Raw genomic sequence first — 27,922 nt, forward strand, 5'->3', positions numbered from 1 at the left:
ACATTATCTTTTCATTTTTATGTCTAGTGTTAGTAATATGAATAACATCTACACTGTTTTGTATTATATAAGACAATATTGATGTAGGTACTGACAGATGATTCATCTTATAAACAGATAATGTAAACTTAGGGTTTTGAGAAATGTAGTACAGGACTGTAAATGTATTTTCTCTTTCTTACGATTTTCTTAATAACATTTTCTTTTCTCTAGCTTACTTTATTGTAAGTATACAGCATATAATACATATGACATGTAAAATATGTTTTAATCAGCTGTTTATGTTATCAGTAAGCCTTCTGGTCAACAGTAGGCTAGTGGTAGGTAAGTTTTCGGGGAGTCAAATGTTATATATGGACTCTTGGCTGTGTGGGAGATCTATGCCCCTAATACCAGCATTGTTCCAAGGTCAAGTGTAATGTATTATGGTGGCTGAATCATCTGGAGCCTTGTTAAAAAAATTAGAATGAGAGCATTGTAGTTCACTCACAGTTTTAATGAGAATGACTGTATTTTGCTTTATAAATTTGGCTCTGCTTGGAATAGTCAATCATAAGAGTGTCTTCCTCTTTTCAGTTTAATAACTTTTAGTCAGAATATATATGCAGAATGTGGCAAATGTCTTTTTAGCTTCTATTGCGATGACTGCAAAGTTTCAAGTATTTAAGTATTTTTGCCCAGCAAGTGACAGCTGTTATCACCTTCAGGGCAGGGATCTTACTCCATCAGGAGCCACAGTCCCAGGCTGTCAACTCACTCTGTGTTCTGGTGTGGCAAGAAACATGAGTCATACACATATCAGATGGAACACAGCTTACTTCCAAACAGAAGAGACAGAGCAACATCAGTTTCAATGGTGGCTGTTAGGCCCCCACAGCCAGTGGGTCCCCTCCCAAAGTGATAGAATGATGGTCTGCATGCACCCCTCTCCTGCAAGCAGAAGATCCTGACACCTCCCCCATGGGGTCTGGAATTCAGAAAGCTGAGAGCATGGCTGAGGGTCACATGATGCACACCCTTAAGCAGAACAAAGAAGGCATACATCAAGCCCCGAATAAGGAAAAATACTCCCAAATAGGGAGATATGCCCAGAATAGGCTGTGGGGACTCCTTAGCGTTCCATAAGGAAATATTTCAGACCCAAGGCCCACACTTCTGCAGACATGAGGGTAGAAAAATGAATGCACAAAAGGAAACAAACTGCCTTTCCCAAAAATTTTCTAGTATTGAACCTCTCTACATTCCTGAAAAATCCCTACTTGGTCATATTTTAGATATATATAAATATATATGTAAAGGTATATATATATTTTTTGCATATATATCATATATTACATATATACACATACAGGTATAATGCATTTGTTTTAATTAATTTAGAGCTTTGTAGTTATATTCATAATTTATTTGCTATATTGGGACACTGGGTGGCTCAATGGTTAAGCATCTGCCTTTGGCTCAGGTCATGATCCCAGGGTCCTGAGATCGAGTCCTACATCGGGCTCCCCACAGGGAACCTGCTTTTCCCTCTGCCTATGTCTCTGCCTCTCTCTGTGTGTCTCTCAGGAATAAATAAATAAAATCTTAAAAAAAAAGAATTTATTTGATATGCAGTTTTCTGTTTCTGGTACACACTGTGTATTTCAGTGAATTATGCTAGTTTTTTAATTAGGAAGGAATTTTTTTCTTAAATTTTCCTTGTCAACTTTTGAATTTCAAAAGAAATACACGTTCATTTTATATAGTGGAATAATGAAAAGATGCATAAAGTTAGCAATCTCTTCCCACTCTCAAAAATTTTGTCACTTTATTCCTACATTTTTCTGCAATAAAAATATACAAATACTTACATATTTCAATGTTTTTGTTTTGGTGCTTTATCGTTCTTATTAAAATGGAATCCAGAGTGCTCATGACTTAGTGTCCTATGTTAAAGACATTGGATATATTGGGTATCTCTTCAGGTCTACGTATGTAAATGTCTCACCTACTTTTTTTAATGGTTACATGATATTTCACAAGATGGATGAACTACAATTTATTCACAGTTTCCTCAGGTTAATGATTATCCATATAGGATTTACAAAGAATTTGTTATTGCTTTGTTGTTATTTGCCCCCACAAAAAATAAACATCTTTGTATATATAAATTATATACCAGTATTTTCAAGCTTATAAGATAAATTTATCAAAGTACCACTGTAGTGCAATAAATATTCTCGGGAAAGTTTCCCAAAGGGTAATAGTAATTCACACTCATCAGTAAAATATGAGTGAGCATTTCTTCTTCATAACATCATTTTTTTATTGTATCTTATGTTATAGGTGAACAGTAGAAGAATATTGTATACTTAACTGGCTTGCCCAGACTACTAATAAAATCAATTACTTCATGTGTGTATTTTCCATTGGATTTTCTCTTTTAGATAATTGCCTTTCTTTGATTATAATATTATCAAATTGCTTTTAGTTATTAATATATAGAAGCATGTTGTTACTAGAACTAGTAATTATTTTTTGTCATTTAAGTTGCGAAAATTTTCCCCATTTTATTGTTTGTTTTTGATGTTATCAAGTTATGATGTTTGGACATAATTTTTTTTTAGAGAGAGAAAGAGCAAGGGTGAATGGGCAGAGGGAGAGGGAGAGAATCTTAAATGTTAAGTCTTTTTTTTTTTTTTTAAGATTTTTATTTATTCATGAGAGACACACAGAGAGAGAGGCAGAGACACAGGCAGAGGGATAAGCAGGCTCCATGCACCGGGAGCCCGACGTGGGACTTGATCCCGGGTCTCCAGGATCGCGCCCTGGGCCAAAGGCTGGCGCCAAACCGCTGCACCACCCAGGGATCCCGAGAGGGAGAGAATCTTAAGCAGGCTCCACACCTAGTACAAAGTCTGACGTGAGGCTCACTCTCATAACCCTGAGATCATGACCTGAGTTGAAATCAAGGGTTGGATGCTTAACCGAGTCACCCAGGTACCCTGGACACAATTTTTAAAATCATTATTGAAGTATAACTTACATATAGAAAAATGAACAAATCATACTTTTGCAGCTTAATAATTTATCACAAAGTGAACACAGCCATGAGGCCATCAGATAGATCAAGAAATAGGTCAGCACCAGCAGGAAAAAGACTCTCCTGTGTCTCTTTTTTATTCATCATACTCTCCCTCATCCCTCACTTTTAACACCCTGGATTAGTTTTGCCCATTATTAAAATGTATATATGTACACACATTTTAAACACATAATTTCAGGGGCACCTGGATGGCTCAGTTAAGTGTCTGCCTTCAGCTCAGGTCATGATCCCAGGGTTCTGGGATGGAGTCTAGGATATGTTGTGACAGGTGCTTCTCCCTCTCCCTCTGCCACCCACCCCCCCGGTGCTCTCTCTTGAATAAGTAAAAAGTCTTTAAAAAAACATAACATTATATCATTGCTATAATCAATTTTATTTTGCTAAAAATGTCATCTTTGTATTGCTTTTCTTCTGTTTTCATATTTGTCTTTTCATAAGGTATCTTTCTTCTGCCTGAAGAACTCCCTTTTAGTACTTTTATATCTGCTTGTGATAAATTCTCTCATTTTTTTGTGTGTGTGTAAAAAAAGTTTACCTACTTTACTTTCATTTAGAAGGATATTTTCTTTTCTTTTTATTTTTAAGATTTTATTTATTTATTCATGAGAGACAGAGAAGTGGAGACACAGGCAGAGGGAGAAGCAGGCTCCTCCCAGGGAGCCTGAGGCAGGACTCTATCCCAGGACCCCAGGGTCAGGACCTGAACCAAAGGCAGACGCTCAACTACTGAGCCACCTAGGTGTCCCTTGAAGGATATTTTCAGTGAATATAGAATTTAAGTTGACGTATTTTTCATTCTTTTGATGATACTATTCCACTGTCGTATAACTTTCATCATTTTGTTGTGAGGAGAACAATAATCATTATCATTACTCTGCCATTCCTTGGTTTTTACTGCTTCCTTCTAAAAAACAATTTCAGTCCTTTTTCCCCCTTCTTCCAACAGTTTTACTTGCTATAGTTTTGTTTTGTATCCTGCTTCAGCTTTTTAAGCATTTGAGTCTTTATGAGTTCCATCGATTCAATCATATTTTCAGGCATTATTTTTTCAATATTGCACGTGCCCTTTCTTCATTCTTGTCTTCTGGCTACTGAAATTCCAAGTTAGACTCTTCTAGAATGTAATATGTCTCTTGCGCTCTTTCCTCTATTTATCTCTGTTTTTTTTTCTCAATGTGTCATTCTGGATATTTTCTTCTGATCTCTCTTTCACATCCCCAATTATCTCTTCCTCAGTGTCTATTATAATGTTACTCATCCAACAAATTCTTAATTTCCATTATTACTCTATTCTTTAGATCTAGAATTTGTAATGGATTATTTTGACTTTTCTAGTTCACTGATTAAATTTTCCATATTTTCATGTAATTTGCTAAAATATTAATCATATTGATGTACTGATCTGTTATGTGTAAGAAATCATTTAATATGTTCTATACTATAGATTAAATTAATTACCTTTTACATTGATACTTAGTTCACTCTAATAGTCTGGCGATATCATTCCATGGTCTTTAGCCATCCACAATAGCTGATGCTAAATCTTTTCCTTTCTACATAATACATATTTTCAAAAACATCTGATAACTTTTAATAGTTCTCTATTCTGACATATCACTATGAAGTGTTGATATGTGGATATATTTTTATGTATTGCACTTAGTAATCTGAGTATAATTTTCAGCTGAATAATTATTTATGTCTTTAAGCTTGGGAAATTTTCATTTTCTGTTTTCTAAGAAGTTATTTCTCCACCATTTCCTTTATGATAATTCTCTGCAACTCAGATGTTTGTCAGAGTATCTCAATATAACCTCAGAGTCTCTTAATTTTGCTTAAAGTTTGCAATTACACTTGTAGTTTTTTCTATATCTGAGGTCGCTTCAGTATTATTTTCAAATTAGCTAATTGTCTTTTCAACTTTGTCTGCCTTGAGCCTTGTGTTTATTACTTTTCCATTATTTGACCGTAATGTTCAGTTTCTAGATTTACATTTTTTCTTATTTACCAATACTCATTTCATTTCATTTGTTTGAATTCAGTTATTATTTATTTTCTATAATTTTGTAATCAATGTAGTTCTTTCTTTTACTGCTTGGAGCATTCCAAATAAATATATTTTAAGTTCTATGATGCCTTTTTTCTATGAAGCGTGAATTGACGTTCAAACATTGCATTTTTCTGTATTTTTTTTAACATCCTGTTATCTGCAAATGTTTTAGGATGTTGGTCAGTATGCTCATTTTAAAGGAGGAGGTTCATTTTCTCTTTCCTCCCCACTATCACCTCTGTCCTGTGACTACCACTCTTTGAACTGCAGATTTATGGCTACCTCCACTTAAACCCAGGATCCAAGTAGAAAACTAGGTCTTATAAAAGTCATTCAGGACATCTGAGTTGTAGTATTATTGGGGTATATCATATCAGCCCTTGAACCAGTATATGGCTAGGTTCAGTTCCCAGGGAAGAGCTGTGTCTTTGTAATTCTTGCCTCCCTAAATAGCAGTCTTAGGTTAGCTGATTTTTTTTTTTAAGGCAATTCCCTTGCGTTGGGGGATTCCATGCCAATCCCTTCTTTCAGTTGTACAACTGGCTCTGACATCTCATTTGTCATGGAACCATTTATTGCCCATTACATTGCATTATTCAGGTTTCTGTATTCCACACCTGCTTCAAGAGCCAGGGCCCAGAAAGTACACGGATTTAGCCCCAGTCACCATTTAGCAATTTTGTTTTGTTGATGATTCATGCAGATATTTATCTTGGTTTTGAGCCACGCTATATTTTTCAGTTTCATATTTGATATGTAGTCTCATTCCTGGGTGTCTAGACCAGACAAAGGTTAAAGTAAAATTATGAGGTCATCATGGTCAGAAGTTATCTTCTTTTTTTAAGGAGTCTTAAAAATACTTTTAAATGTTTCAGTTCTGTTTTCACACATGCACACAAACCACTCTGATTAATTGTGCCAGTTCATTTATATACACACATAACACATATATGTATGTGTGTATGTATGTATGTTGACATGTGATATATGCCTATGTGTAGAGACATATTGATTCATTCATCTGTATACACATAGTTCATTCATATATACATATTTATAAATATATAATATTCTTTCATGTATATGTAAATGAAATGGCACATCTACCCAGAGTATGTATACATATATATATATGCATGTGCACATATATATGTATGTGTATATATATTGTGAGTGTGTATAATTTGCTTTCTCTTCTCAACAGAAAAGTTATAGTCAGTAGATTGAGTACAGGAGAATCAAAGGAGTTCTAGCTTTATCTTCTGTTTGGATTAGTTTCTTACCAAAGTAATAATAATGACCATGGTCTTCTAGTGATCCCTCCCAAATCTACTCTACAACTAGATTGTCTGTCTCCAGGGAAATTGGTACTTGAATTGGGATGAAGTCATCCTTATACCTGGTAAGATGAGTGGAATATGTGGTTGAATTAAATTGCAAATGGTACTCTCAAACTTTATTTTCAGTAAAATACTACTTAACATGTAAAGTAGATCCTTTCTCCTTCAAAATGCATGACAGCCATTTACTAATGAATGCTTTTAAATCTACTGTCTGAGCCTTAAGATATAACAAATTATAAATTCATAGGGTTTTTAGGGTTTGGGCTATAAAGATGGAGAAAGGAAGCAGGTATGGTAGGATCTGGGCCATGAAAGTCAAAGCTTTATTTGAAAATTGGAAACAATTCTGTTTGTTAAGCTAGCATTTTCTCTTTGCACACCTTCAAATGGAATTGTGAAATAGTTACTTAAGTCCTGCTTTAAAGAATCTACTAGAGCTGTCATCCTTCTCCTAGTGACAGGGATTAATTTATAATATCTTATTCCAGATGAGAAGTCAAGGAAAGTGAAGGAAAGAAGAAAATGAGAGCAGAAAGTAAAAACTAAATGGGAAGAAAACTTATGTTGTTTTTCTTTCTTTCTTTCTTTCTTTCTTTCTTTCTTTCTTTCTTTCTTTCTTTCTTTCCTTTCTTTCTTCTTTCTTTCTTTTCTTCTTCTTCTTCTTCTTCTTCTTCTTCTTCTTCTTCTTCTTCTTCTTCTTCTTCTTCTTCTTCTTCTTCTTTTTACATTTCAGAGAGCCATTCCTTTCTTGTCTTAGTGATTTCTAGTTGGCATTTGTACAAGTCGCTTATGATTAAAGACTTTTAGGGGCAGCCCCAGTGGCACAGCGGTTTAGCGCCGTCTGCAGCCCGGGGGTGTGATCCTGGAGACCTGGGATTGAGTTCCACGTCGGGCCCCCTGCATGGAGCCTGCTTCTCTCTCTGCCTGTGTCTCTGCCTCTCTTTTGCTCTCTCTGAATAAATAAATAAATAAATAAATAAATAAATAAATAAATCTTTTAAAAAAAAGAAAGACTTTTAGATAAATTCCTTTGATAGCATAGGCTACCCACTAAACGTGTACACTAACCTTCTGTTTGTCAGATTTTGTTCCAGAGCCCAGACAACCTCTTTTGGTTCTGGTACTCTAAACAGGTGCATTTGCCCTGTGAGTCCCCAATTTTGACACACAGATATCCTCCTGACTGTGTCTGTCTATTCCTTAGCCCTTTTCAGGGAGGAAAATGGGTAGCTTTAGTGTGAAAACATATCTACTGGCCTGAGTCATGTCTGTTTGTTGAAACTGTATCTAACTCTACCTTCCCACAGAGGTTTGCTGTGGGTGTTGTGCCAGAACCAGGGAAATCAATCACCTCCGGATTTCATAACATTAATTAGGGGATGGTAAGATTGGAATATGAGTTTGTTCAGTTTGTTACCATTTTGACTCTTGACTCTATTCTTAACCACAACTGGCAGGGCAACCGTTTCCTCTGGGCTGAAGTCTTCTGTTGGGAGATAGCTATGTGTTTAACCTATGTGTTCTAACTAAGGCTACATGGCAGTTATATGACTTTGAACTATAGATTTCTTTGTCTTTTTCTTCTTTTTTTAAAAAATTTATTTATTGATGAGATAAAAAGCGAGCGAGGGGAGGAGCAGAGGGAGAGGGACAAGTAGACTCAGTGCTGAGTGCTGAGACCAACTTAAGGCTCCATCCCAGGACTCTGAGATCATGACCTTGAGACTGTAACCTTGAGATCATAACCTGAGCTGAAATCAAGAGTCAGATGCTTAACCAACTGAGCCAACCAGGCACCCCTACTTTAGTTGTCTTTGGATGTCTCTTCCCTTGCCTCTTCTAGTAGGCACAGTGTCTACCATAATAGATGAAGAGGAACAAATGAATGAGTGACTAAATGATGTCCCAAGGCAGGATTTGAAAGGAACAAACAGAAACAAAACTGAGCAAGATAAAACCTGTCCCAGATAAAACCTGTCCCAAATACATACTCCGCAGAGGTTTGGCAGCATCTTCCATTTGACAGTAAGAGCCATGGTGTTTTCTCCCATTGTGGAAAGACACCAGGCTATCCCTCAGCTACCACAAATACCACAAAGTGCCAGGATGTGTAAACTGTCACATTTCTGAAGCTAAATGCCAAGGTCAGGTAACGTAGGCTCGCGTGTTGTGCTGTCATCCGAGGCTACATCTCTTATGAGTTAACATATCTCATCTTTTCTCCCCAGTTTATTATTTCTTTTAAGCACTAACACATTAATTTTTCTGCCAAAGAATTGTGTTTCTTGTTATTATTTTGAAGTTCTTTCATTCGTCTGTGTCAGCAGCTGAAGCTGAAACTCCAGGATGCATGATTCCAGGAGGAATTCCCTGGGTGCAAAATGGGGAAGGCACACTTGCAATGTCAGGAAAAACTTGTTTAGTTAGACTCTTATCTTGGTGGCCCACTGCCCTTTTTAAACGAATGTATTGGATTTTTGTACTTTATTTGCTGCTCTATAGCCCAATATCTAAAATGGACTTCTCTAATTTTGTGTGAGAGGGTTTACTTAACAAAACGATCCCATATTGCTTTTAACAGGGAAGACTGTTAACCTGGATTATTGTGCACAGATAGAACATGACATGTGAAGAACTCACAGCTCCCTGGTTTTGAACATCCTTTTTACCCCATGCTTCCAGCAGGTTCATGAATCATGAGCTGGGCTGTGAGCACACAGTGCTGCTGAATAAAATTCAGCATGTTCTCCGAAAGTCGCATGCATTTCTAAAATGTGCTGCTCTGATTGAACAAGACCTTCCTGGGGGAAATGATTGGCACAGAGTATTCCCTATGGAAATATCACTTGTAGAATATCTCATTTACTTCCATTGCCAAGTTCACCCATTGAAGTTGCCAGCTGTTGCCCTTTTGTCCAGTTGATATTTGGTCTTCTCTATTTATTATCATAATTGTATGATTGCTACAAATGGTGCTTTTATCAGAAATATCCACCAGTTGTGTCTTCTGAAACACTAGTCAGCTTCTGGGAAGAGAGAGGCTATAGTGTTAACACCTCAAATGTGGGAAGACTACCCTTTTCCTATAACCCATGCCTAGGAAAGGATCTGTGTGCAGTGTACAAACATCCTACAAACCTTAAGAGAAATTCTTGGAGCAGTTCTAACTAAAATTGCCAGTTGAGCCTGGAAGGTTAGATAAAAGCACAAATATATTACAGAATTCTTTTCAGGTCTTCTTTCCCGAAGTCTTTTTTTTTTTTTTTTAAGATTTTATTTATTTGAGAGAGAGAAAGAAAACAGGAGCAGAGGGAAGGGGCAGAGAGAGGGAGAAGCAGACTCTCTGCTGAGCAGAGAGCCTTTCGTGGGGCTAGATCCCACGACCTCGAGATCACGACCCCGAGATCATGACCCTGAGGTCACCACCTGAGCCAAAGGCAGCCACTTAACCAACTGAGCCACCCAGGTGCCCTTTCTTTCCCTTAGTCTTAATGTTCAATGTTCTTAAGCTCATTTCCTCTCCCTTTCAATTATAGCTGTATTCCTTTCCGAAAAGTCTTGATCTCACTGACATCTGACATCGTGCTTTTGTTCAGATTTTAAATAAGGCACTTCCTGCTCCTAAAAGAATCCAGGTATCTAGTTTAGGACAATCCAAAAATATCTCCATACTTTCCAAAAGTTTCCACATCTAAGGTCCTTTTGCTGTCTCCTGAGTGTCTGTTTTGTCTTTAGTAATCTAGATACAAACTACAATCCCGTCACCAGTTTTCAGAAATTCACTTGCCTCCATAACCTTAAGGATGATTTGGAGCTACCAGGAGAAAGGTCACATCTTGGCTGGGCGTGGCTTTCCACCAACCCTTTGGCTCCTCTCTTCCTTCCCCAAATTCTAGAACAACAGATTCTTCCTCTTACTTATCATGTATTTCTATTTTCTTTAACTTCCCTTGGAGTTTTACTATTTACACCAAGCAGGTTAGTTAACATCTTTAAATACTTTTCCCCAGTCAAATACAGAGCTTTTCTTAAGGAATTATAGTAAGCCATTAAAAAAATTCATTATATTTGGAAAAAAATTCATTATATTTGGAAGGATGTATCTCTCCATGCTCAGTCTCTATCTCCTCTCCTTTTAAGTTTGATTCAACTCAAACATTTTCTATTTTTGAGACTAGTTGGGCTAAAGATGGTCAAAGGCAATGCAAGTGGAAATGTGGTAGAATGTTTCGTAATCTTTCTGTATAAAGTGTTAGAAAATAGTCAATTCAAACAACAAAGAATTGAGAAATAACACTTTACCAAGTCTGTTCATTGAGTTAATATTACCAGATTACAGCTAATACCTTTAGGGTGGCTATAATCCCAAATAACCTATCTAGAACATATTTTGCATTCGTTACATAATTGCCCCAATTCCAGAATAGGTGGCTTAATTTCTGATTTGGCTGTACTGAGTATTCAGACTCATAACATACTATGGTTGAAAATGATGGATCTGAAAAAGGATTGCTCTTAGAATCCTCTAGTCAAGGGACACCTGGGTGGTTCAGTGGTTGAGCATCTGTCTTTGGCTCAGGTCCTGATCCTGGGGTCCCGGGATAGGGTCCCACATCGGGCTCCCTACAGGGAGCCTGCTTCTCCCTTTGTCTGTGTCTCTGCCTCTCTCTCTGTGTGTGTCTCTCATGAATAAATAAATAAAATCTTAAAAAAAAAAAAAAGAATCCTCTAGTCAAATACCCTCATTTTTCCAGATGAGGGAACTGAAACCAGATATTGACTTGCCCCATGTTATAGAACCAGTCCCTGGCAGTGTCATGTCCCTGGCAGTGTCATGGGCTAGTCCCTTGGTGTCCGGACTCTTAGGCTGGTTCTTCTACTATGCTTTGCCGCAGTTACCTGGCTGGAGACATTGATCCTGGGCAGTGACTATTCAATTTATTTCTCCAAATGGAATGGAAAACAATTCATTTATGTTTAAAAATAGCCAGAATTAGATTATTACAGGATATACCAATATATGGAACATAATTAGTGCGTGGTCTATAATTCATACATGACGTGTAATATGTGGGAATAATATAAAAGGTTCAACTTTTCCCAACTCAATAGCTAAATAGTACTGAGAAGGATGAGGGGGAATGTATATTTCTGGAACACCTGATTGAAAGGACACTACCTCAACCTTCATCTTGGGTTTAGAATCACACAACCTTGTGTCTCATTCTTGATGTTTAGACACTCACCTATGTGATCTTGGCCAAATCACTTCTATGCTCAGCCTGACTTTTCTTATCTACCAGACAGGCATAATAGTACCTATATTCTAGGATTTGGTACTCCTATGGAAAAAAAAAAGTGAAACACCCATTCCTTGAACAGAGTATGCTCTCAAAGTTTTCTTATTTTCTCTTTCTGTCTCATTTGTCATTGCAGTTTTACTTTATTGACTAAACTAATAATACTAGCTAATCTATTTCTTAGATGTGTTTTCTTTTTAATTTTATTTATTTGAAAGACAGAGTAAGCAGGAGAGAGAGCACACATGACCAGGGGCAGAGGGAGAGGGAGAAGCAGACTTCCCCACTGAGCAGGGAGCCCAACCCTGGGCTCGATCCCAGGACCCCAGGATCACCACCCAAGCCAAAGGCAGACGCTCGATTGACTGAGCCACCAAGGCGCCCCTCCTAGATATTTTTTAATAAATAAAATTGTTTTTACTTTTGCTCCCTCTGGGGACAGTAGTAACACTTAAATACTATCTTGGAAACATAGTAATTCTTCTTTTCTTTTCTTTTCTTTCTTTCTTTCTTCTTCTTTTTTTTTTTTTTTTTTTTTTTTTTTTTTTTTTTTTTTAGAAAATACTCATTTGTGATAGAACTGCCACATAGTCTTGAAGAATAAGGAAAGTCAGAGGATGAATGACTATTTTCCAGAAGACAGGTAAAGCATATTTGGTAGATTAATTCTCAATTCACCTTCTCAGAGGAAAAGGACAAAACACTCATTTACCAAGATTCTAAAGAGATTTCCAGGCAAGTCCCCAGCCAGCCCCACATTAGTCTTTGCTTTGAAGCATTCATTCCCCAGAGCTTGGTTTTCTTGACCAGGACCAAAACCTTTTATTGAGCTGCCAGAAGACTGGGAGAAACAAGTGTCTCCTCTCAGTGGCCTTCACATGTCTGGTGGCATTCAGGAGAGGGATGGTTTATGTGCTTATCAGGGAATCAATCTTTCTGCCTACTATCCTCTTTTTCTTCAGAAGAAAGGAGTTAACGCAATTACCTCATTCAGAACAATTACCTCACTCTAAACTGTTTATTCTCCTGAGAAAGTTGCTTGGGAGCAGGGAGCACTTTGGCCAGAGAGAGATAGATTTTTCTAGAAGTACTTGTATCAATATTGAGGGTGGGCAGTGGGGAACCGTTAAGAAGGTTTGCTTTGGAGCCAAGACTTCATTTTCTGCTGGGGTCAACCAGGCAAAAGGGGACACGTATTCTAACCAGTGGGGTTTCTGGCACCACATTGGGGGCTCACTACCGAGAGGTGACACCCGCTCTGACTCAGTCCCCCGGTCTGTTCTTCCATCTGAAACTGTGTGGCCTAAGGCAATCTCTCCGAAGTTACTAGTGCGGAGGGAAGAATAAGAGGCAACCACCAGTACTTTCAAAAGCAGTTAAAGAAAGAAAGACTTGACAGTTTATTCAAAATAAACCACACCTTTAAGAAAAAGTCTTCTTTCCTTCTTGCTACAAAGGCCAGCACGACTCACTTTCCCTGATACTTAGAAGAAAGGCAATTCCCAGGGCCCAGATTAAAACAAACAAAAACCAGGAGGCATCAGAAAGGAGGAAGATTTCAGATCAGTCCAAAAAAAAAAAAAAAGTATAAATAAAGATCTGTCCCACACCCCTTAATGCACCCCTGACTGTAATTCCCCCCCCCTCCTTTATTTACATGCATGCATATTTGCCATAGTTCCAATAATGGATTTATTCTAGTGTTATTTTTCGCCACTTGGCGTTTAAGGCTTTTTTTTTTTTTTTTTTTTTCCTTTTTCTTTGAACATGTTGGGAGTGCTGTCTGAGCGGATGTTAAAGAATGGAAGCAGGAGAGGCAGGGCTGAGAAAGGGCTCAAAGTTGAACACCGCGGCGGTGTGGTGGAAGCGGCGGACCCCAGCCGGGAGGCCGCTCCGGGAGGCCCGCGGGCGCCGCTCACTCCCCGCGTGGCTGCGGCGCGGCTCCCTCCGTGGGCGGCCCCGGGCGGGGGCGGGGGCGGGGCGGGGGTGGGGCGGGCGGGGGCGTCCGCGGGGCGCCGGGGCTCGGGGGCGGGGGGCTCGGGCCGCCGCCGCGGGGCTCACCTGCGCCTCCGGGCCCCCGCCCCGCGCTCCCGCGCTGCCGCCGCCGCCCCGCCCCGGCCCGGCTCATTGGCTGCCGCTCCGAGGGGTGGAGAAGGGGCGGCCGCGGGGATCTCATTAGCGCTGCGGACTCGCTCCTCCGCCCGCTAGTCCGGGACCCGGCGGCGGCGGGAGCGCGGCGAGGGTGCTGCGGGGACGGGGACGGCGGCGGCGGCGGCGGCGGGCGGCCCGCGGCGGGGGGCGATGGGGGCGCGTGCGGGCTCCCGGGGCCCGGCCGGCGGCGGCTCGGGGCGCCCTGCCCCGGGGCTGTAGGCGGCCGCGGCGGAGCGGTCACTCGCCGGAGCCCTCCGGGACCGCGCCTCTCCCGGGCGCCCGGGGCGTGGAAGAGGAGCCGGACCGCGAGCGCGGCGAGGAGCATGGGGAGAGCGGCCGCCGCAGGAGGAGGCGCCGGAGGGGCGCGCCGCTGGCTCCCGTGGCTGGGGCTCTGCTTCTGGGCGGCGGGGGCTGCGGCTGCCCGAGGTAAGCCCGGGGCGAGCGGCGGGCGGGCCGGGCCGGGCCGAGGGGGCGACGGCGACCCTGAGCGGGACCCGCGCCCGCCGCGCTGGCTGCCCAAGTTGCGCCCCGCTCCTGTGCGCGCGCGGCCCCCACCGGGCGGGGAGGACGCGGAGGGGCCCACGGCCTCCCACCCAAGTTTGCCGCCAGCCGCAATCCTACAGGTTGCCGTGCCCGGGCCCCCACCCTTGGCGCCCCCGCTGCTGCGTTTTCGGAGCCCTGCCCGGTTGCTGCAGACCGGAGCGGCCCCTCTTCACCCCGGCCTCGCTCGCCCCTGCCCTGCCCACGAGCCTCCGAGGCGAGAGACCGTGGGTGGGCGCCTCGTGGTGTCCGGGAGCTCCCGGCCGAGGGGCGGGGTGGCGGCAGTCCCCGTGGGGTGGGCTCCCTTGGAGGGGGCGCCTCTTCCCTTTGGGGAGCACCACCCACGCTCAAGTCCGCCGAGCTGGACACCCCTTGGGCGACGCCGGCCCGAGGTCCTAGACAGCCCTGGGCTTGCTTTCGAGGAGGCCGCGGTGTGCGGGAGCCGGGAGAGCTGCGCGCCCCGCCCGCGGCCCCTGCGCCCGCCGAGCCCAGCCGGGGTAAGCGTTGGCCCGAGGCCGCCCGCCCGGCGCCCACTCCGGCTGGGGAGCGGGGAGCGGGGAGCCGGAGCCCGAGCCCGAGCCCGAGCCCGGGAGCGCGGGGCTCCACGGGGCCGCGGGGAAACCACCGCTGCTTGCTGACTTCGGAACGTGAACCCCATTTTCCCAGGTCCCCCTCCCCGCCCCCCCCTCTGTCTGGACTCCAGTGGAGTAACATTTTGCAACTGGTTTCACCTCCACCGTGACCGAGAACCGGGAGCATCAAGTTAAAGATAGATCCCGCCGACTTGTTTTGAGGATGATCAGAGGCAGTTTCAGACGTAGCTTGAATACTGTGGCTTTACCTTTGAAATGATCCCGAAGCTTCTCCTTCCCGCCCATCTTTACCTTTCTCCTTGCCTGTGTGCCATCCATTAGGTTTGGAATATGTAGTTGCGCCGAATGATTTACCTAACGCTGGTCTGGCGAGAGGGGGCACCGAGCTGACCACCTCACCCTCGGCTCTCCGGCCAGCCTCAACAGGACGAGCAGCCGGCAGGCAGAACAGGCTGGAAGGGGTTGACGAGGATCACAAAAGAACCAGTCTAATCTAATTTTTATGAAAGCTAACGGTGTGTTAAAAAGCAGTCAGGGTGCCTAGGATGAAGAATTAAAAAAGAAAGAAAGAAAGAAAGAAAAAGAGGTGGGTAGAGGCTTTCTGTTTTATGATCCTGTTCAGTGACTATTTGCATTTCATTCCCTGAAAACTTTTTCTTTCTTTCTTTCTTTCTTTCTTTCTTTCTTTCTTTCTTTCTTTCTAGGCTTTTTAAAAAGCAGCAAAGATTTAAAAATGAGCCTCGGTGATTGCACACACTGGGTTATAGTGAAGCCTAGTTCTTTCCCTTGCTAGAAGCATAAGCTTCAGCCATTTAATTTACTAGGGAGAATGCCTCCTTGCAAAGTCAGCTTTGAGTTGTTTTTTAATACACTGTTATGGGGGAAAATGGACCTTTTCTAAATTATCTAAATGTCTGAATTCCTATTTGCTGTTTGATGTGGAATACCTAAGAGTGACTGACTCCATATACTGACCCCTTGGAATTTGGTTGGTGGAGTTGTCCTGAAGCCAGCTCCAAACAAGAGGTGGGGACATGCCAGAAGCCTCTTGGATGGAGTTTTGCTGGCTGTGAAACTAAGGCTAGCACCTCTTGTCTGCAAGCTGTTCTTTAAAGGTCTCCTAGAAAACATACTGTACACTCTGCAGGCTTATTTACAACAAAATGTCTTGCACAGATCATAGTAATGTTCAAGACACATGGAGTAGAGCAGTATATCTAATATTTCCCTTGTAGTATTTTATGTTTGGGGGTATGAAGCCAGCCCATTCCTTAGCACCTGTCAGAGATTCTATATGAAATGAGCAGTAAGCCGGCTCTGGAGCCTGTGAAGCTCCATGCGCCTGGCTTTGGACAGGTGGGCACAATTGGAATTTTCAGAACCATGGGGGTGTTTCAGTGTTACTTAAGTTCTCCCAGCTTGGGACCGTGTCCATTCATTAGAAGCAAGGTGAGGTGCACTCTTGTGGCATGTTTGTTGAGTAGTCTCACCAGACACTGTGGAGTTGGCCCTACGTTGTTCTTCTTTATTCAAGGAATTTTTTTTTTTTTTTTCTGCAAGCCTTTTCATGTTGATTTGAACCAAGGTATTTTGTCGCCTGGAACAACAGGGTATATAGAATTATGCCATTTGTTTTGAAGACCCAAGAATAATTAACAATTCAGTAACATTTTCTCTACAATTACTTATCTTTTGTGTGCAAGATGATTGCACCAACTTTTTTTCTTTTTCCTTTTCTTCTCCTTCATACTTAATGTAACCATCTAAAAATCAGAGGGAGGTTTGGAGTGATTGGCTTTAAATGAATATACTCAAAGAGGAAGGTACTTGGGACAAGAGACTGCTCGTAGAAACTGTTACAGCCCAAGGAGCAATGTTCTGGCTCCTTCCTTTGCAAACATGACTTACCTCTTAAGATTTATGTTCCTGACTGCTGGCAAACTGTAAGGAAGGCACTTTGGTGCCATGATTACTGTATATTTTAACACTTTCCAGCTTAAAAGAAGATTGTTTAAAAGTTATTCATGACCTGCCAAGTGCTAATTGAATCTACATCGTGTTGTCATGTTGATTTGTTTTTGTTCTTTGAAAAACAGGAATAGTGCTGTAGATCTGGTTGTGATTCTTATATTAGATACTGTACATAAAGATAGCCTCATTTAAAGGCAGGGAGGGAGGTAATCTTAGATAGGCTAAACTTACACACAGTTCCTTGTTTTAAAAAATTTCCCGGACAATGACATCTTCCTTATAATAGCCATAGTAATGCATTAAGGGCAAGAGAGATACACATTTATTTTCTGTGCATAATAGGGTCAGATGGTTTACACATACTTAAATGCTTTTATCTGTCTGATTCATACATTTTAAAATCTATAGTTATTTCCTTCTTAATGAATTTTATATGCCCCTGCCTCCTTCCCCAACCTCCCCTACGCCTGGCCTTTCTAATTCTGTTCCTTTTCCACAAAAAAACTATCCCTACATAGTGCTATGAGGAAAGTGTCTTTTCTCCCAATTTCCTTCCAGATTTGTCTTTTTCTGACTCTTGGGTTGTTTGCTCTCAGCTCAGACAGTCCCATGGCACCTTCTTTTCCTACCCAACAAAGTGTTCTGCTCAAGAAATGTCTCTAAGTATCTTAGTTCTTAAGAAGACATTACTTGTTTTGATCTGGCCCTTAGAAGGCAAGCACTTGTTCTTTTTCGGGGGTCTTACTTTGAAAAATAAATATCCTTCCTCACTCTCTGAGTGACCTGTGTGTGGTTCTGTAAGTGGTACCCCATTTGGTGGGAAAGGCTATGGGGCCAGGAATCCTCCATGAGCTCTCCGAATTGTGTGACTGGGTGGGTCAGTCTTCCTAGTGAAGGAAGCACTCTTCGGGTCTATGGTCTCGATGACTTTATTGTCCTCCTTCTGCCATATATAGTACCCAGCTTAAAATATTGCCAACTCTAAAGGGTTCTCAAGGAATCAGTTGTACAGGAGATAGTGGATATTTGATACCACTCCTTTGTGCCTTTTCTTCTTTTTTGAATATGAAGGATAGAGACCCAGACTACATGCATTCAAATCTAATCTCAAAGACAGATGCATGTCCAGAGAAAGGTTTATTCTATAACATCCTCTTAAAGAAGGTAGTTGTGAAGATACAGGTATCTGAAAGGACAGGTGCCCCCATTCATAGAAAGTCCCAGTAGGGGGATGCTTCTTGATTGCACTTTTGCCATCAATCCTGGTCGTCCTATACTCTGGAGAGTGCCAGTTGACCAGCCGTGCCATCATCTTCTCTTCTGTCCTCTTCATTCTGATGTCTTCGTGAACTAATGGCATGACTAAATAACCAACTGGAACATTCCTGTAATGAGAGCCACATACTCCAGGTGAAGATCCTGGCCAGCTCATTCCCCCTCATTTGCTAAATGGCTGCTTTTGGCGTGAGAAGTTACCATTGTGTTGCAACCACTCTTTATATTATGCCTGTTCCTTAGGAGAAGGCATTTTTGTAGCCTTTTTTGATTGCGACATAATAATAGCAATTATCGTATTTAGTGTGTGCCATTGATTATTCTAAATAGTTTTTGTATGTTAACTCATTTAGTCCTTAACACTGTGAGGTAAGTAATATTCTCATTTCTAACATGGGGAAAAAAGGGCAAAGAGGGATTAAATAACTTGTGTGAGGCCACAGAGTTAGTTTATGGAAGAGCCTGGATTCGAACCTATACTCCGATAGGACTGCTTTCTGAACGATAGGATTGCTTTCTGAACGATGCCAAAAATAAAATGACCCTTATATTTTGGTGACAAAAGGACTAAAATTATTTCTCTATAACTGTGAGAGTTGTAGAGGAATTCAGAGTAGCTTAAATAAATCTATAAATATATTCAGATAAATCTCAGAGATTTATGTTGTATGAAAACAACCACCCTCTCACCATTCAGCTCAATATACTTTGGGATTGGATTCACACTTAAAATTCTGAACGCCAGTTTCTAATATGATAGCTTGCTTTTTTTTTCAATTTTGAATTTCAACAGAAAATATTACTCTGATTGAATACACCATCCATGGAATGGCAGATCCCAAGAGACTATTTGTTGCATGTCTTGTATTTTTAGCCTTGTTTGCCGGGGAAATGTGGAGCATGAGATTTGAGAGTAGATTGTTAACACCAGAGGCTGCTGTTTCTGCTGCTTTGGGTACTCCTGCTGCTGCTCTTTCGAGGCAGATGGCTAGATTCATTTATAGAAAATAGATATTCGTTCTATTTTGCATTTCCACTTTGAAAAGAACTTTTAATTGTTTGTGCCACATTGCATCGTATGGCCTTACTGTGCGCATACACATGCTGTGTGTAGATAATTTTCAGAATTAGGTGGATGTTAATGTGTTCACTTTGGGCTGCCTGAGAAAGCCGCTGCGAACTCTGTTGTGCTTTTGGAGTATTTCTTCTGAAAGCGGGTGTGTGTACGCAGTACAGGGTGTACCACGTATTTTATGCCTTACACCTGCCCCACTGCACCGACTTTACTGAACTAGAAATTAGGGGCAGAAATACTGGGTTGTGTGTCTGGCGCTTGAGTAGAAGCAGGACACCTGTATTATGCTTCTCAGGTACATCAGACCAGTGCAGGACTCAAAGTATTTCCTAATATTGTTTCTAACAAGACAAGAGTAAGGTGAGGCCTGAACTCTTCCTCTGTGGCCAGTTCCTTGTTTCATAAACATGGAAACTGGAAAGCCAAAAGCTGCCTTCCAAGTGAGGTCAATGACAGCTTCCCTAACCCTGATGCAGATACTGACTCTCTGTCACCAAGTTTGTGGTTCATAAAGTGCAAAAGAGCCTTCCTCCCCAGAAAGAGAGGCCTCTGTGCTCGTATCCCACCAACCCAACCTGGCGTTGTAAGACCCCGAGGAATCGTGTGGGGAAAACGGCACTGCAACGTTGTGGAGCTTTAATACGAATGAATTTCGCAGACACTTTCTTGTTATAAAAAATCAGGTGTTGTAATTTCTTGATCAGGTAAGTCCAAGGGAAAATGATAGTGCAGAAGTTCCAGAAGGTAGGTGATTGGCAGGCTGGCACAGGAAGAAATCGCCCTGCATACTTCAGAGGCTCAACCAGCACTGGCATAGCTATGTTTTGTGTAATATCATTCACAGATTTTGATAACTTACTATAAAAGCAAATTTATTTTCTAAATATTGGATGAGAAATTTGCCTCTGAATATATTTGTACGCGTGTTGTTGGGAGCAGTGTGAAAGTGATTGGTGGCTTCTGCTAGCAACAGTGCTTTTTTAGTTACCGTCTTTATTTGAATTTAATTTAATAAACTCTCGGAGAGGAGGGGAAACCAAATGATCATGGGTTATGGAAGCTAAGCTGGTAATATCTTTGAAACTCACAAATCAGTGCTTTTCAAATGTTAATGTGCATTTGAATCACTGCAGAGCTCCTTAAAATGCACCTTCTGAGTTAGTGGATCTGGGGAGGGGCCAGACATTCTGCATTTCTCAAGGGCTTCTAGACGACCCCATCCATGGACCACACTTTGAGTAGCAGGGCTATAGGTGATAATAATTCAGGGTTTGTATTTTCAGTATTGCTTTTCACGTGCATGCCAGTAAGAAGTGGAATTCAGTGTAAGACTGTTTTTAAAATGCCAATACAAGAATCGGTAAACACAAATGTCAGTTTTTACTCAGACAGACATGCAGCCACTCATAAAACTAACACATTCTGGAGCTCCGTTCTGAGATGATACCCTGTCCTGCTTTCGGCGTTTGTAAGGACAGATGCAATATTTGAAAAGTCCCGAATTCTCTTTTGAAGTAATTGAGGACTGATGTTTGCATGTAATAAAGAGAAAGTGAGTCCCTCAGAAGTTGAGCAGTTTGCCCAAAGTCTGTTAAATAAGAAGCTTTTCTACTCCTCTGGGTCACTCCTTCATTCTGTTGTCCCTTGGCTGTACCTGCACTTAAAATGATCTGGAATTCAGGATAATGAGAGAACGAGGCTATGGCTAAGTAAGAGGTAGAGTAAAACCAGTTGGTTCAAAAAAACAAAGCACTGTTCATATAGCGAACGGAGGCTCCCCCACCAGTTGGATTGTGGCTGTCACAATAGCATGTAAGCTGCTGTTTGGGGTCTGTCTCTCTGCTGCGAGATAGTTATCTCTATTTGACAGGGCCCATTATGATCTACTGGTACTTACCCAGCACCTGGCAGTCCCTGTCCAATGGCATATGCCAACCAATAGTTTTTACTCCAACCCTATTATGTTAAGGTATGAATACTATTTAGGCTAAACTTGCTAAAAACTTATTTAATACTTGATAAAATAACTTAGGAAAATTTAATTGCCAGAGAAATAATTAAAAACTATAAAAGGGTTTTATATTTGTTTTTTCCCTTAACTAGATTGTAAAGCCTACCTTCCTAGACAGACTGTTCTAGAAAGATGGTTAAGTCTAAGAGTGACAATCTCATGGATGCCTGTTTTGAGCAATAATTCATTTGCATGGAACCTGACCTTTTTAAGGTGGGCTCACAAGTCCAATTGCTTTGCATTTTCACATCCACCCTGATATTGAACAGATGATAAAATTAGATTGAGAGGTTTTTCAACCAAGGCCAGGTAGGTAGCCGTAAATAGTACCAGGACTAGAAGCTGAGCCTCCAGCTGGTTTCTGGGCCTTTTGGATTTCTTTACATGGAATTCTGTTTTATTACCAGATAGGTTGATTAGACCCGAACCGGATGATATGACATTTTGCTCACAATACGTTTGAGACAGGGCTGTGGTTGCATGATATATGATGTCAGAGAAATAAGTGAATAAAAATTTAGATGAGCTGTGTTGCCTTCTTGGTCTGTTGGTATTACGATTCTCATAGTTATAAACAGAGATGGCCCCGCCTGGGAAATGGGTCAGAAGTGATTGGAGAGAAGTAAATTGTGAATATATCACTAATGACATACTGCAGTATAGCAAAAGTTGTATGTCAAATATTCTGAGGAACTCACTAGGCAATAATATTTTCCTCATCAAAGGAATTAAAGTGTTCATTAAAGTAGGTAAAATCACTAATTAGTTTCTGGTTTTATTTTTAAAGATGCCATTACAAACCAGACTCTTTAGAAATAGACTACTAGCTCCTCAATCTGCATGGCTTTCTTTTTTTAAAGGTTTTTATTTATTTATATGAGAGAGAGCAGAGAGGGAGAGAGCATATGCGTGCAGTGGGGAGGGGCAGATGGACAGGGAGAAGCAGACTCTCTGCTGAGTGGGGGGAGCCTGATGTGGGGCTCAATCCCAGGACCCCCGGATCATGACCTGAGCTGAAGGCAGACACTATCCAGCTGAGCCACCCAGGTGCCCCTGCATAGCTTTTAAATACTTTGTCTTTATTATTAATTTTGAGTGTTTGTGCTTTATTTTTTTCTTCCTGTGTACACTTGTAAAACAAGATTAAGGTCTTTAAATTTGTACTTGAAAGTAGTGGCGTGGCACAATGCAATTGAACTTCCAATAAAAATTTTCATCCGTGTGTCTTTAAGAGTTTTCCAACCTATCTTTAAAAAGAGGTAGGGCCAAAAAGTACAGACCACCAGATAAAATTCTTTACCAGACAAATGTGTGTTATAAGCCGTTTGAAAGAGGCTGGAAAAAGTTTAACCATCCTGGATCTAAATCGTCAACCCTTATATCTCCCTTAGTCTTGGGACCAGAAGCTACCCTCATTGCGTGTAGCTTGCATCAGATTTCCAAAGTTGTTTCCCTTAAGAAAAACAAACAAACAAACAAACAACAAAAACAGTCAAGGTTCACAGGTTTATTATTTATTTATTTATTTATTTATTTATTTATCTATTTATTTATTTATTTATTTCACAGGTTTTGTTAATGTGAAATTTGGGTGGGATGTAAGTATCTGGGGGTTTGCTTTAAAGAATTAAAGCTGAATAAAGGATTTGTCATTCATTTCCTTTTTCACATTGAGGCAAAAAGAAAGCAAAAAAACCTGCACTCAACCCATTTAATATTTTCTCCATTTTAGCAGACAGCTTGAAATGCATGTCAACCTCTGGAATGGCGATGCGAAAAGACAGCTCTACTGTATCATATCCTGCAGCAGAGAAGACCATCACTTGTACAGCCAATTATTAATAATTGTCAAGGTGATAAGTGCTTTAATGCATGGATATCTGTGTATGTATTATATATTAGCAGAATGTCATATATCATCATTATAGCAAATTTAGATCATTAAAGTCCTGTGCTATTAATTTAAATGGCATTAATAACACACTTGAGATGTAGATACAGTTTTGACTTCTAAGTCAGCTTCTTAATTTAGGTACTTCCATTTCTGTCTTTCTCCAAGGTTCTCTCATGGAACCCTCAAATCTTTGTTTCTTTCTTTTTTTTTTTTTTAAGATCTATTTTAGAGAGCTTGTGCGACCGCAGGAGTGGGGGGCAGAGAGACAATCTCAAGCAGACCCCTCGCTGAATGTGGAGCTTCATTCAGGGCTCAATCTCAGGACCCTGAATTGAAACCAAGATGCTAAACCAACTACGCCACCAACCGGGCACCCCTGCCTGTTTCTTCCTGCCATCACTCCCTTCTCCAAAACTCCTTTCTCCTTTAAGCAATGTCATGGGCCTGGGTTGTTCAAGGCCACATATCCTTCTACATGTCCCTTCATTCTCTGGTTCTTTTAGTTTCTAAAGCAAGAAAGAAATTAATAAATTACCTATAAAGCTCCTTCATGCACTAACACTTTGTGATGCCCTCCATTTTTTCCTGTATCTTTTGTTCACAGTATTTTTAAAATCATTTCAGGGGCAGCCCAGGTGGCTCAGCGGTTTAGCGCCGCCTCCAGCCCAGGGCCTGATCCTGGAGACCAGGGATCGAGTCCCACGTCGGCCTCCCGCCATGGAGCCTGTTTCTGTCTGTGCCTCTGTCTCTCTCTCTCTCTGTCTCTCATGAGTAAATAAAATCTTTAAAAAAAAAAAATCATTTCAGGAAGCATTTCTTGGCATTTTAGATATGTATCAAAACTTTCAAAAAAAAAATGTCGTGGGGTAGAATTTCCAGGACAAGGTAGTGGGACTTCAGGAATGTTGTTGGTAGGCCTTGGCTTAAGCATCTTGAGGACGGTACCAACACAATAAAACATTTATTTCTAGGTATCAGTTTCTCTTACATCAGTGGTTGTAAACTAATGCAGATACAAGCAACTCTAGCAACTGAAGTGGGTTGCTTGGAAAATAGCTGGAGTGAGGACACTCCCACCCCCCATTATAGCTCATTTTTGCTCAGTTGGGTGCAAGGGGCTATGGTTGCACTATTGATTGCCTTTTTTTCTAAGAGAAACCAGACTTATGAAATGTTATGTTTCCAGGTTCAAAGTCTTCTCACATTGTTTTAATAAAACACCTTTGATGAACAAAACTCACTCTATAGACCACTCAGGCTCCCAATTTGTCTCAATGACCTTGGTGCATTTTTGAAGAGATTTAAAGGATCGGGAGCCAGTCAGTTCTTGTGTGCAATACTCGTCTTTCTTTGTTTGAGCTGTACTTCTAAAGCTTCCTTTAGCTTTGTGGACACACACTGTCTAAAAGCAGAAGATAGAAAGCATTTACATGGCCATCCATCTAACATTTGATAAACACTAATTTGATCACCAAGTTTCTAGGTACTTCTATTTTCTGCTTGTAGAAGAAAATCATCAAATTATATCCCTGAAAAGAATCCTAAAATTACTAGGCCAAAGACCAACTTTCTCCTTGAACAACCAAAGTCTAGAGAAGCAAAGTAGCTTTTTTGATTTTTACAGGTCATTTCTTGTGGAGTTCGCTTGTGAATCCACATCTTCCCTTTCTCAATGTCATTCTTACCTCTCTTCCTCTCCAGGCCTATAATAACAAAAGTAATCAATAGAGGCACAAAGGAATTCAAAAGAAATGATACCAGAAGACTAAAGACTATTGATCATTTTTCCTCTCTGTTAAAGGATGTCTTCCTTTCATTTAAAATGTTTATATTTTTCTAAATACCTTTGAAATAATACAGTTTTCCCTTCTTGGGTCAGGTCTTAGTCCCAGAACATTGAGGTTTTGATTTGAGGGACTCCAGTTAGTTCAGTGTAGCAGAGCTAATTAATGTCATAGAAAGGGTTTACATTATAGATTTGTTTTATGCTGGGATGAAATTTGGGGTGAGTATTGAGCTTTGGTCTCAGTTACTTCTGATCCTTGGTAGTAAGTGTGTTCAGTATGAACAAATACTGAATTGGTGTTTTGGACCTACTATAATCACTAGCAGGCCTGAAATCCTTTCTAAATGTCATTATTTTAAAAATCTGTACATAGGGAAGAATCTTATATTAACTGCATTTCCACTAATACAATGTGATATTAGCGCTGTGAACTGTGCTTTATGCAACGGATATACTTTCAGAATGGCATTGCCACACAGCTGCTAATTCGTATCTGGGTAAGTAAATCCCTTCCAATTTCTGTTTTTTTCCCTGTGTAAATCTGGATTTTCAGGTGTGGTGAGAAGGTAACACTTTGCAATTTGAATGGTCAGCTGGGCCTGTTATAAGGCGGTGTTATTCAAGTGGATGTAATTTTTTTTTTTTTTTTAAGTGGATGTAATGTTTGGACACTCTGAGGACAGTAGGTGGAACAGACTTCAAATGTGCATAAGCATTTGACTTGTGCTTCTTCTAAGAGAGCTTTTGATGTTGGCAGCAGTATGCTAGTGATACCCTCAAAAGGCTATACATCTGCATTCAAAGAGAGTGACTGGATATAATTTTAAAAGCTTCAGTTGCTGCTTCTCATGCGATCCCTATTGTTCCTTATTTTAAAATGAATTCTGCACCTCTGAAGGCCATGATAACTTGCAAAAAGCAATCCCTGTGGTTGAGCTGGAGTGTGGAAACTCTGGGGACTGGATCATGATGATTATTCATATCCAAGCCACCTTGCTGGGAAAGTGTTAAACACATAGGGCGTGGAAAAACTTCTGATTCTTGGAGTGAGGTGTCAGAATAATTGGGGTCTGGTTATTTTTAGCAGTTATCAGTGTAGGATCTTGCTGCTGGAACTGGTGGTCAGGTTTTAGATCTACAAATCCCTGGTCATCACAGCAATGCTATTTTCTCAAACTTAGCAGAAAGGCAGATGTCTGTAGTGTTGTCAGCCAGGATGGGGGAGAAAACCATATGCGGGTCCTTTGAATGTGTGTGGGCATCAACTTTGTTTTGAGCTTAAAAATGATGTTTAACAGTTTATGTTTAAACAGTTTTATCGAAACAGTAGATTAAAGATGAGCACCCAAAGTGTCGTGTGACCCTGGTTTACAGAAATCCATATGTGTATAACTTAAATTATGACGACAGGGTCATTCTGTTGTTCTCCATCAGCTGTGGCAAGGGCCTCTATATACCTCAGAGTAATCAAGTCAGAGTCTCTGGGGGGATGACCCACTGGCATTTTTTTTTAAGTTGCCCAGGTGAATCTCAGTTTGGGAATACAAGACTGAGAGCCATTGATTTAATGGTTGCATTGATTGTATATAAATGTAGGTTCTGATCTTGTCTTGAAATTTAGAGAAGTAATTTGAGAATCACAAAGAGATTAAAGGTGACAGCTCAGCATTTGCCTCCCCTTCTGTGTTAGGCCTCATCTTTCCATTTTGTGTCCCAGATGAGTGAGACTGGATATCGGCACAACACATTTCAGCCTTTGGGAGCTAGACATCTGCTAGGAGGGAACAACTGGGGTATTACTAAAAGAGATGAGATTATATGAGAGGGATTATATATTAAAAATCCAGGCACCTGGGTGGCTCAGTGGTTGAGCGTCTGCCTTCAGTTCAGGTCATAATCCTGGGATCCTGGGATTGAGTCTTGCATGGGGCTCCCTGCAGGGAACCTGCTTCTCCCTCTGCCTATGTGTCTGTCTCTCTGTCTGTGTCTCTTATGAATAAATATATCAAAACTTAAAAAAACATTTAAAAAAAAGGAACCTAGGTTTGGAGGTTGTACCATGTTTCCCCTCTGGACAAAAGCCCAGGGCTCATGGATTCCTAGCCCCTTGAGGCATCATTGAACATCACCTTGGCCCAGGACAAACAATAAGTCATCGTACTTATGAGTTGGATTAATATCTTTGTACTAGCCTTGGTGTCTGAAGGATATAGGCAGTGCAGCTCCTCCTACAGTGTAGGTCAGAGTCACAGTCCGCACCACTGCTGTTGATGCAGAGAGGCAGGCAGGGACACCATGGCCATTCCAGGGCAACTTGGTGTAGGGTATCTTTCCACTCCAAGCATTTCTAATAGTACTGCCCTGTTCACAACTACCAGTGGTTCCTTATTTATGAAATCAAATATGTAAACTGTAAGACATTTTGTAATCTTATTGTTGTGTATGAATAGATAGTTTTTTAAAACCTAAAATTAAACTGGGCAGTTGTGCGCTGAGCACTGCAGGTAAGAAATGGGGTGCTGTCACCATTTGACTCTTGTGTGTGTTTCTCCTGTAATGCACCACTCGGATGCTCCTTTAGAAGTAATCATTCTTGCATTCTGTGCTCATCATTTCCTTGTTTTTTTTTTTTTTTTTAAGAAAAAATAGCTAAAACAAATATGTATGTACTTCTACCCAAACACAGTTTACTTTTGCTTCTTCTTGAGATGTATTTAAATTAGAGTCTACATATTTCTCAGCAGTTGTTGTCACGACAAGACTGTGTTTCATCTCTGTTATTACATGTACTGTTGTTGATTCACTTCCCTCAGATACAATATTCCATGGTGTGACTCAACCATAATTG

General features: G+C 41.0%; 2 protein-coding genes and 1 long non-coding RNA gene across 10 annotated transcripts in view; all 3 read left to right on the forward strand.

Moving 5' to 3' along the window:
• LOC144284525 (uncharacterized) overlaps nucleotides 1–7,005 on the forward strand; it is a 39,938-nt gene extending 32,933 nt beyond the window's left edge. Inside the window, exon 7 of the long non-coding RNA XR_013352957.1 lies at nucleotides 6,967–7,005. This is a non-coding gene — a long non-coding RNA (uncharacterized LOC144284525). The remainder of the gene's footprint in view (nucleotides 1–6,966) is intronic.
• A 7,095-nt stretch (nucleotides 7,006–14,100) lies between these two features.
• UNC5D (unc-5 netrin receptor D) overlaps nucleotides 14,101–27,922 on the forward strand; it is a 537,391-nt gene continuing 523,569 nt past the window's right edge. For 6 of the 8 annotated variants that reach the window (XM_077849112.1, XM_077849114.1, XM_077849113.1 and 3 more), the window contains exon 1: nucleotides 14,102–14,355. In XM_077849112.1, the coding sequence (XP_077705238.1) occupies nucleotides 14,253–14,355 (103 nt within the window). In that variant the 5' untranslated portion in view covers nucleotides 14,102–14,252. Of the gene's footprint in view, nucleotides 14,356–27,922 lie in introns of all 8 variants that reach the window. The other 2 variants (XM_077849119.1, XM_077849121.1) reach the window with 1 other exon arrangement.
• Nucleotides 20,104–27,922, forward strand: part of LOC144285105 (uncharacterized) — a 31,720-nt gene continuing 23,901 nt past the window's right edge. Inside the window, exons 1-3 of the mRNA XM_077850366.1 lie at nucleotides 20,104–20,127; nucleotides 21,285–21,352; nucleotides 23,127–23,247. Coding sequence (XP_077706492.1) covers nucleotides 20,104–20,127; nucleotides 21,285–21,352; nucleotides 23,127–23,247 — 213 coding nt within the window. The remainder of the gene's footprint in view (nucleotides 20,128–21,284; nucleotides 21,353–23,126; nucleotides 23,248–27,922) is intronic.

Source organism: Canis aureus, chromosome 15 (genome assembly GCF_053574225.1).
Source record: "Canis aureus isolate CA01 chromosome 15, VMU_Caureus_v.1.0, whole genome shotgun sequence".
NCBI classification, from domain to species: Eukaryota; Metazoa; Chordata; class Mammalia; order Carnivora; family Canidae; genus Canis; species Canis aureus.